At 39.5% G+C, this 10,930-nt stretch overlaps 1 protein-coding gene across 1 annotated transcript in view; it reads right to left on the bottom strand.

Annotated features, from left to right (window-relative positions):
- Positions 1-296: 296 nt before the first annotated feature.
- COBL (cordon-bleu WH2 repeat protein) overlaps positions 297-10,930 on the bottom strand; it is a gene marked incomplete at both ends in the record, with an annotated part of 147,503 nt that continues 136,869 nt past the window's right edge. Inside the window, 5 exons of the mRNA XM_079533895.1 lie at positions 297-479; positions 3,291-3,542; positions 5,673-5,792; positions 6,416-8,433; positions 9,677-9,780. Of these exons, the coding sequence (XP_079390021.1) occupies positions 297-479; positions 3,291-3,542; positions 5,673-5,792; positions 6,416-8,433; positions 9,677-9,780 (2,677 nt within the window). The remainder of the gene's footprint in view (positions 480-3,290; positions 3,543-5,672; positions 5,793-6,415; positions 8,434-9,676; positions 9,781-10,930) is intronic.

Below are 10,930 nucleotides of genomic sequence, written 5' to 3'. Positions count from 1 at the left end.
AGAAATCTAGCCAGATTATGTTGCATTTTCTAAGACAGAAATAGAAAGTGCAAAAATTAATCAGAAGGATCTTAATTATATGAAACCATGAGAAAAGTTCCTTAATATGATAAAGGAAAACATTAGTTCATATTTAACAGCAGAAACTCAGATGGTACAGCTCTATGACCTGACTAATAGAATTAGCCAAAATTTGGTCTCAGATCAGTTGTTTATTTCTCAGATCAACTGATCATCCTTTGTACAGGAGCCAGACTGCATGGCTAGAAAGCAGGCTCCTTGCTAGTGAGACCCCTTTACTTCTGAAGTCGACTAACAGCCAAAAGCTCTATATTAGCCATCCTGGTTGCTGTCTCTGCTTCACGCCATCTCCATGATTTGCTATTGCACTTTGGGTGTGCTAAGCAAGTTGGAAATTGAAGAAAAAGGTTACTTCCTGCATCTTGTAAAGTCTTTTCCAGCTTGGTAATTTCATCACCCTTCAATAGCACAGAATAGAGGTGAAGATGTTTGGGTAGGATATGAAATCTAACCCCCCTTTCTGGCATCTCTCTGAACTGCACTGCATTGGGATGAACCATTTTCCAGAGGAGACCCAACTGGGCTTGGCATCCACAAGAATTTTCCTTTAGGACTCTGTGGACAGCAACAGTGTGCAATAAAACAGAAGCCATTTCTCCAAAACAAAGTATGATTTATTAGCCAAAGCAGGCAAAATACTCCAAGAAATCAATTAAGGAATGGCCAGGGAACCTATGCACATATTATCTTATCCACACTTGGCATTTTCCACAAGTACCTGTTTTTGCTCTGGTTTGTTTTGGGTGACCCAATTACAGCCGGTGTGGTGCAGACTCTGACTCTGAGCAAGGCAACATCAGCCTACACCAATTTCTCTCCTCCCTTCCTGCACAGTGGATCTTTTAACCTTAAAGTTCATGACTTTAGTGAACAGCTGTGTAATCAAGGGTGGAGTGGAGGAGTTGCCTTTTCACAGATATTAATAGAGCTCAAATTTTTGTTGGGATGCTCCTTATCTATGCAATTGGTTGCTTTTTATGTTTAGTTCTCCTGACAGCTCTGTTTGATCTACTTCCACTGCAAATAACCCCTTATAAATAAGGCCAAACTGAGTCATACATTACTAAGCAACACAGTTCTTAGTCTCAGTTCCCCCACAATATTAGCTAAATGAATGACTTCACCATCAGAAGCCCCTGTTCCATAAAATTTCAAGAAGACAATGAAGGAGAAACAGACAAATTACAGAATGGAACGACCAAGTCTGCTGTCTAGCTGCTGAAACCAAAACCTTCTAGAAAGCAAAGCCAAAAATGGCCCTGTACTCATACCTCCAAATCATGGCATCAGAGATAATGGACACGTAAGGCTAAACACAGAAAAAAGTTTGCCTCAGCCCTGGTGCAAAACTACCTGCCAGCCACCCTCTGTCAACAACTCAGTGCTCCTTGGAGATACATTCTTCAGCTAGGAAGGAAGAAAAGAAAACCCTGATATGCAGACACATGCTTCTACCAATTCAACTTTTGCTATCACAAATTGCCTTACTGCAAAGAAAAAATCAGAATTTAGCTCTCACTTAACACAGCAAGCTAGGAGAGATTGTAATACACAGTGGATGCAAGCTCTTCGAGAAATCTGAATTTTACTTTTATCACTGATCAAGGGCATGAAATTTCAGATGTCAAAGTGATACGATGCCTTTAGCATATACTTAGGAGTTAGCTTGCATATCCAATACATGAAGGACAGCACAATAAGACGACCACCTTACTTTGTTTTGTACAAAATGCTCCTCTCTTTTATTTTCATAAAAGATCTACCCAGTAAGAGATGCACTCTTCTGTCACCTCAGTGTCGAAACTACAAAAAAAAGTACTCTGTCTTGAAAATAGAAAAAGACAGGCACAGCATTTAGCGGAATACATTAGTATATCTAGATCACTTTCATGGTCTGCAAGGGCCATCCAACTGTTTCAAAATAAATCCCCAAGGATATAATAAAGGCCTGTTTAAATGAGTACTGGTATAGGTCCCCTCAGAGTTGGGTTCCCTCAGAGTTATGCAGTTGGACAAACCAGGAATTTGGAAGGATCTAGAAATGAAACAACAGCATGAAGTATTCTTGAATGTCCAAATTTCTTTTTCTCTTCTGTAAGCTAGTGAAGTATGGAATCAAAGGCCTGATCTAGAGTAGCAGTTCTTCATAATTTGTCGTCTTCTACTAGTATGCATAGTATCAATACATCTTTCCACATAGACAATAACTGCACATTCAGACTTCTGTTTGCATGCTGATGTGAACTTCCCTGAAAGTAAAATGAATGTATACTTTTTTGGATGATTCTGTGGAATTTCTGATTTATCAGAAACAAGATTTCATTAGATAGACTTTTTACTGTTAAAATTTGATCACATTTTCTGAATTACTTGAAGGGGACAAGTGAGCAAGGTTAAAGTATATTTACAACTTCTGGTTGTCATTAGCCAAATGACGTGTTGGGAAAACAGCATCTGTTTCAGTGCATTCCCTGAAGTCTGTGGATCAAAGTCCATTCTTTGATACTGCAGTAAGATACTGAGATAACTCAACTGAGAACAGCTGATCTACTTCTCCTCACCCAGAAATATAACTCAAGATTAGGAAGAGCAAATTTTGGTCAAAGAGGTATGTGAACTTACCTCAAAAAATCACACCAGAGCAGCAGATCATTTAGCCATCTGGGAGTAGAGTAACCCACGATGGGCCACAGAACTGATACATACAGGCATCCAATTAATAAAGTTCAGATTGATACTAAAAGGAACCCACAGGTTTTACTGACAGATCCTATGGAAATCAAAACCTACACATAACTGAAGTTAGGATAGAATATTTACCTCTACATTTGCTTTAGGGTCTCATATCTGATCTTTTTAAAATTCTCCTAGTCTGAAGGACATGCAGTATTGTCTCATATTCACAACAACAGAAAAGAGCATGGAAATACTTTCTGAAGTGATATTCATGCTCTTTAAAAAGAATTGGCTGCTCATGTGGTTCATATGGTTGTGTATAAACACAGGCATGTTTTAGCATTAACAGTGCATTTTAATACCTGTTCAAAGGTTTGAAAAACACTCTCAGTCTTCGACTCAGCGAAAACACTGAATGCACAGCTCTTCTGATGGCGGAATGAAATGCGTGGCTAGAACAGCTTGTAAACAGTTTCCAAGGCCAAGAAAGACCAAGTTTTTTCATTCACAAGGAAATATAAAAGTGCATTTACCTTTTTTAACTTTGCTGCTCCAGCACCAGAGCGAATGGCCTCCATCAGGGCTCGCCTCGCCTCTCCAGGGTCACCTGTAGTTGTGGCAGAGAATTTAAAAGTCGCTGTTGACAGCTGAGGGGGAGGTGGTGGTGGTGGCTGGGCAGGGGCAGGTGGAATAGAGAGCTGTTCTTCCTGAGGGTCTTCTGCTTTCTGTAAAGACAGTTCCGCATTCCTAAAACTCTGGAGCTCTTCAGAGGCCAATGAGGAGATCTGTTCGTGATGCAGTTGAAAGGAGACAGTTAATACCAAGCATGACTAAACTGTAATTACTTGACATTTGATGCACTTTAATTTCAGTACCCTAATTTCACTTTGCTTGAATGACATAAAACACGTAGAGCTTTTTGTTTGCTCATGAAGCTGAACATCTGTTACTACTCACTCACATCACTCAGCTGGGCTGATTACAAGCATCAAGGATTTGGCATTGACTCTGACTCAGAAACTCAATCTTTATTTACCACAAGCTCCAGCATCCTATAACTCTTTTTGGCATTTAAGGTAACAGACAGAGAGTTGGACTTGGAATTCATTTGCTAAGAACCACAAGGGGTTTTGGAATCATGAAGACATATTAAGGTTGCTGCAGCCACCCAGGAATCTTGTTACTTTTCACATTCTGGCCTACATAGAAATAATCTTGAATGACAGAGATGCTCTTCTAGATTTGAAGCTTTCAGACCTGGCTTCAGAGAAAAAGTAACATTAAAGTTTCAACTCACACTGAAAAAAAGAAAAAAAAGAAAAAAAAAGAAAAAAGAAAAAAAAAGAAAAAGGTAAGACAAGAGAATTGTGTAAAAGCACTGGGGGAGAAAAAAAATCAATAGATTACTCTTCCACGTGTCTTTCTGTAGAATTTCTGAACCTAAAATTCCAGCACGAATTACTTACCTGGAAACTTGTTCTAGTTTAAATAATGTAGGCAAGGAGGTAATCTTTTAGACTAAGCAACTGCCTCAACAAATATTTTTTCCACTAACAACATTACTAATAATAATCACAATAAATTATTAGTAATTATAAGGATTTGGCAATTATTAGGAAATTCAGTACCGTGTGCCAAACAGGAGGTTTTCAAATAGATGCATTAACATTCTGTTTCAATGAAATTAAGGCATAGATCTTCTCTAGTAAAAAAGGACTCATCTCTCATCAAATAATCCAAACTCACAGAGCCCCTATGTTCTGTTATTCACTGTACATACACATACACAAATACATGGTAATAATGTCATGTCAGATAAGAACATTTGAGACGTCATGGAAGGGACAGCCCTTTAATCGCAGTACATCTGTATACATCTATATCCTGCCCTGTATGCATACAAACATGGTACTTCATCTAGCACAGGTGACACTGTGAAAAAGAAGCCCATGGTTTCTAGGCAACTTCCTTTAAAACTGCAGGGAGAAAGTATCCTAAAAAGTCTCTGCGGCAATACAACACCATTTCGCTGTCAAAGCCTCTTTCACACAGATCTGCATTTATTCCTAATGAACGCAGAGCGCAGTTGTGTGCACGAAGGTGACTGCAGCACCGCACGTTCTGCTCCCAAGTTCAAGGGAAGCTGCATCCTAACTGAAACAAGGGCAGTAAGATATTCAGAACTGCTCTGAGGGAGGAAATAATTCCCAAACAGAGACAAGGGAGACTTTCTACCTAGTGCCAGCTCTCTGGATATGTGCTAATGGTCTTAGTCATTGCAAGAGGGAAATGGGAACCTCCTTGCCAATACATGTCCTTGGCTGGATTAGTAACTGAGTGAAATCTGAGGCTAGAACAATGCAGGCTTTGGCTACTGGGGATAAGAGATGCTTTAACAATTAGGTAAATCTTTCAGATAGGAGGAAACATTCTGCTGTAGTGAAATTTTCCATCAATTACTTGCATACAACTTGCATGCATCAGTTAACAGATAAACAGCATGCATGAAAAAGTCCTAGTGTTATGAGGTAACTGGAACTGGATGTATACAGAAGGTAATGCAAATATAGTAACTGCATACCCCTAACATACAAAAAACAACGCCTAAACTGTGAAAGCGATAAACATTTGATATTTCCTGTGTACATTCCCAATAATCCATTTGGATTATTTCTCCACTTCTTTCTCAGTTGAAAGCACGCCACTTGAGGTAGTGCTAAGTTCTATAGAGAGGGTGGAATCTGACCCTCTCTGCTATCTGTCTAAGTCAGATCTGGTCTTGCATCATAACACTTTCCCCCTACACTCTTCTCTTTCCAATACAACTCGTAGTTTGCATTTTCTCTAGGTTTATTTGAAACAGTCGATAAGAACAGACCACACTTAGAAGATCATTTATCATGTTGATTTCTTACTTTTTTCAGCTTGGAAGTGCCACTGTGACCTCTAATTGCTGCTAGTAGGGCTGACCGCTCATTCTCTGGCTCACTGTATGAGGGTTTCTTGTGATTGCCATTTAGTGCGCTGTCTGAAACCTACATTATGAAAAGAATACTGTTATTAGACGTTTACGTACAGATATTTTGGAAATGTTATTAGAAATATTTTTAGCTCTTGCACTGGAATGCAAGCTATGGGGACTACTCAGTCTGTCTGCCTACGTGCCTGCTTTTATAACCTGAGCTCTCACCGAATGTAAGGATACATGTAGGTCCCAGTTACCAACGCCACACATAGAGATGCAGCCTCATATCCCCTGAGCATAAAATCAGTGGCTAACTGGTATTGCCTACTAACAAAAACTGGTGTCTTCTTTCTTTTGCAGGTATTTACAAGTTTCCTGCGTGCTGTGTGTTCCTTTTTTACATAACACACTGAAATGCAGGCGAGGCTCCCCGACTAACCTCAATTACCTCTCCTTCATGTTGTTTCTCTCCCCCTTTGCCTCTTTTAGCTAGGGCAGCAGGAATGGTGTTGTGTAACTTACAAGACGTGCAAAATAACCACTGGTGTGGTCTGCACTTTGCCACTATAAATTTTTCAAGTGCCATGTATGCTGCAGCTTCCTTGCAGATGTGCCAGTTATAAAACCTCTGGTGTCTGAGGCTGCCTACAGGTTTCTGCAACCTGAACAGGCTAAATAAAATCTCCACTTTACCTTTCTGAGTTTCTCTTTTCCCCCTCCTGTTTGAATAGCTTCCATTAGGGCACTGTGCAGCGATGTATCTTTTGGAATTGGTTTTTGGACAACAGGTTTGAACTTCTTCTTTGGTCCGAAGATATTAGTCTGCACATTAACATCCAATTCACCAATAGCATTAGCAGCCGAATCATCAGATCTGTCGTTCTGTTCTGATTCTGCCTTTGCTGTCACACCATTGAACTTGGGCGATGCTTTCAGGGAACTAACTTGCATGCTGTCAGCAGGAGGCCATTTAGCAATACGCAAAGATGAGCTGAAAGAGGGTGAGGCTCCTTGGAGATCAGGTGACTTGAGAGAGGAGGCTGAATTACTACGGGGCAAAGTCTCGCTTTTCTGTTCAAACAAAAGATGCATCTTTTTCTCTTCTGTACCTTGTTTGCTGTTTAAACTGTGATCATCTTCTGCTTTGTTGTTATCCTTTGAAGAGGATTTACTAAGTGGGACACTGGCATTCTTTTTATAGAAACTAGCAGGAGTTGCTTGACTCGGTGCCCTGATGTTCACTACTTTGTTTTCCATGCCAGAATTATCACCAGGTGTGAATCTGTGGGATGCCTTTTGACTACAAGTAAAAATACTTGAAATTTTTTCTCTTGTTTCTGCTGATTCTGTTTCCACAGGGCTGTATTTGGCCACAATAATACACCTTTTGGGGGAAACATCAGCTAAAGTTTTAACCTCTCCTGCCCCATGCTTATTTTCATCTTTCTCATGAAAATCTGTAGAATCAGACTTAAAGGTGGGTAGGTTGATGTGTTTTGCAATGGCAGAGGCCACATACTGACTGGAAGTTCTCCTGTGAGGCTTTAGAAATGGAAGCTCTGGCTTGTCCTTATTAATGGCTGGGACCACTAATGGTTTTACCTGAGACTGTGTAACTGGAAGAGGTGGTTTAGTCTTCTCATTCTCAGACTGTTTTTCACCTACCTGGGAAATAACAGTTTGTGGTGCTACAGGTTTTGAAGCTGCAGGACAGACGGGTTTGCATTCTTGCTTTGTAACAAAGGACTTAGAGTTTGTGGTAACTGCTGGCTTTTTAGCAAGATGCTCAGCAGAGTCATCACTTTGTTTTTCCATAGAACTTGACCTCCAGAATGCCTTCACTTTCCCAAGAGGAATTTCCTCACTTTCACCAGCAGAGGAACCTGGTATGTTCTTACTGACAACAGGCTTTGGGTTGATAAGGTTGCCTAGTTCATCGATCTTAATGGCACCAGTGGAAATCGAAAGTCCTCTATCAAAATTTTTTACTTCAGGTTTTGGAGGGACAACTTTGAAGGTCGTCAAACCCATTTTGGGTTCATAATTTGCTTCCAATTTCTGGGCACGATGACACCATGGAGGTGTTGATGGAACTTCTTCTACTTCAATTTTTTTTGCAGGTGGCCGTTTGATTTCTAGTTCTGACTTACTTTTTTTCAGAGGTCTCTCCCTCTTACTACATTCATTAAATGGATTTACTTTCTCTTTCGCTGTATTGATTTCAGTTGCAGTCTTGGAGCAAGATGAAGTCAGCTTTGATTTACACTCCTCAGACTTCATAACATGTCTAGGCGGAGCTTCTACTTTTACATTCTTTTCACTTCTTTTTTCAAAGGAGGATGTGAGAGATTCAAACATATCCCTCCTCTGTTCCACGGGTAAGTGACTGAACTCATTATCAGACGGCTGCTGATGTATTAGGTACTTGGCTATACATGCAGATTCACCATTGGCATGTCCCTTATCAAAGGAACCCGCATTGTTGTTTCTATTTGTAAAGCTTCCCATATTAACAGAGTCAGCGGATGAATTCCGTGAACCCCTTGTCTCTTGGTTTCCAGCTGAGTTATAGATGGTAACTTCTGGAGCATCATCTATGACTGTTACTGGAACAGAACTAGCAACATCGTGGAGGACCTCAACTTTTCTTGCATGTGGGTTCAACACTTCACCCATGTGCTCAGAGTCAGAGTTACTTAAAACATCCATTGCTGTAAAACACATGTAGTATTATATTCAGGCAATATTTAGGCAATATGACTTTAAATTACACAAGCAGCTAATACAAACATACCCAGATCAGATATTTTAGTTCCACTAAAACTAGCACGAATATATTTATATTACAAAAAAGGAGAGATCTGTGTCCTTTTTATTGTCTGGCTGCTGATTAGAATCAGCCAAAATATTCCTGCAGTCCTTCTTCAGCCAGTGGGAAACATACAAATGCAGCTGAAAGCAGAATTTAATCTATTGTTCATACCTTATCTTTGACTAACTTCTCTCAGTGATAAACATTTCACCACATGACTCCAAAGGAGAAACATTTCTGAGAAACAGTGAGCAACTTCAAATTATGTTTCCCAGACCTGGTTAGTAATAACAACCCAGCTGAAGGATTTCCTTGAGCAAGCAAACAAAGAAACAGTACTTGTATTTTTTTTTTTTCTCCATTCTTTCATTTTCCTTCATTACCAATGACTCCAGGAACCTCACTGTGCAAGAAGCTTAACTCCTCTCTCAGATTTGCTAGTATAAATCAAGGGTTACAACACAGAATGTAAGAAATGACAGTGTCAAAGAAATTAAACTGGAATTCAGTACACTGCCAAAGTTCTGAAATAAGGATGGAAATTTTTTAAAAAGTATTGAACATCATTTCATGACGAACTATTAATAATGAAATGTTTTTATTTACTGTAGGATAAAGAGAAGCACAATATTGCTTTGTGGTGAGATTTTATCTCTTCTTATTGTTTCTTTTCACATTTTTAAACGTTTAACTTTAAAACACGTCTGCTAATGAAGAGGAGGGATTGATTGCAAGAATGTCCCCCCTTCTCCATTTCACTATGATAAAATAAGCAACAGGAGTATTGTTTATGACAGACAACTAAACTCACTACTGATTTAGCTTCACTGAAGTAAATACCAAATTTAGCTCACAAAATGTGTCCATAATCTGTTGTTCGTCTCTTTCTGGTAGCAGACATCAAAATACAATGACAATCAGATAAGCAGGTTGAAAAATATTTTGTGCTGGTGTATAAAGAGTGGCTGCCCAGGAAGCAAGGGGAAAGAACCCACTTCAGGTGGACCACATTCTGACTCAGATCTGTGAGTTGCTGCTAGTGATCTTAGTGAGAAATGAAGGTGTCTCAGAGTGCAGTTTGTCTGTGTTTCTTCAGGCTGTGCCTATGTCTTTTATGCCTCTGAGGCTTTACAGTTCCCTACCTTCTAAATCTTCATCCAAGTCAGCCAAAGTCTGCTGGAGTTGTGCATCAATGAATACATCCTCATTCTCATGCTTAGCCGCAGCCATTTCTTCACTTTTACTGCTAAATAAAGAGAAAAAAATGTCGGGTCTCCTGCTTTCTTGCCTTGTGCTCCTGCTCAGAAATATACCCTCATTTCAGCCCCTTTGGTTCCACTGAGGTTTTGAAATCCATTCCCCAAAGTACAAAAAAAATGCAGCCTTGGACACACAAACCACACACAACCAAATCTAGGAGGAATCTCAGCAAAGACTGAGCATACTCCATGTGCTGGTGATCAAAAGATTAGGATTAATAAACTCCATCACAAAGAAATGGTCTGGCTTCACTGTGAAGCATGCAGTTCAGCCGGACTGCAGAAAAGCAGCATATGCTGAGGCAAAGCTTTTGTATATCCATGTAATTTTAAAGCAGACCACTAGCCATCCCATGTACACACTTTGCCAACAAATCTGCACCTTAATTAAATAAAAATTGCACGATGATGAAAAATAAATAGAGTGAAATAGTGTTAGACAATCACTCTGCATCCTGGGGGAAGGGAGGGGAGGAGTAAAGAGAAACTAATCCCTTGAGAGCTGTTTCTAATGAAAAGTGGCCTGATTTTGCCAAGAAATAACTCTGTGCTTTTTGACAAACTTGTACAATAATCTAAAAACAAGTATAAAACCAGAATGAGTGCCAAGTGTTGTCTTGGCTTATTAAAACACGAAAAGAAGAAAAATCTTAACAAAAAAGAACCTGAAAAAAACTTCAACAACAAACACATAAAAACCTGTTACACAACAGACATTCTGTTTCCTAGGAAGAATCCTGACCAGCATAGCTTTCCTATCTAAATCACTGAAGCCAGGATTTCACACTGGGCAATTCATTTTTTCTGCTACCTGATCCTCACCTGAAGTCAAAACGTCATCTGTGACACTGCCTCTATGTTCTACCCTTGAGATTAGACTGCTGACAAAATAATTTTCCATTTAACCACATCTAAGCCACTTTGGTCAGGTGAAGCAACTTTGCCCTTTTCAAGATCAAGCCCTTAATGTCACAGATAAAGTGACAGGTGACTTTTTTTCTTTTTTTTTTCTTCTTTTTCGCCTAGTTTACCGAGCATCACCTGAAAAAATGTACTTTTCTTTGTACTATTAATTATTATTAGTACTATGTACTAATCTTTGGAATAAATATTTGCGGATGATTCTTGACACTGATT

The sequence above is a fragment of the Tetrao urogallus genome (assembly GCF_951394365.1).
Source record: "Tetrao urogallus genome assembly, chromosome: 3".
NCBI classification, from domain to species: domain Eukaryota; kingdom Metazoa; phylum Chordata; class Aves; order Galliformes; family Phasianidae; genus Tetrao; species Tetrao urogallus.
The sequence above is the reverse complement of the archived record's forward strand: the minus strand, read 5'-3'. Positions and strand labels throughout refer to the sequence as shown.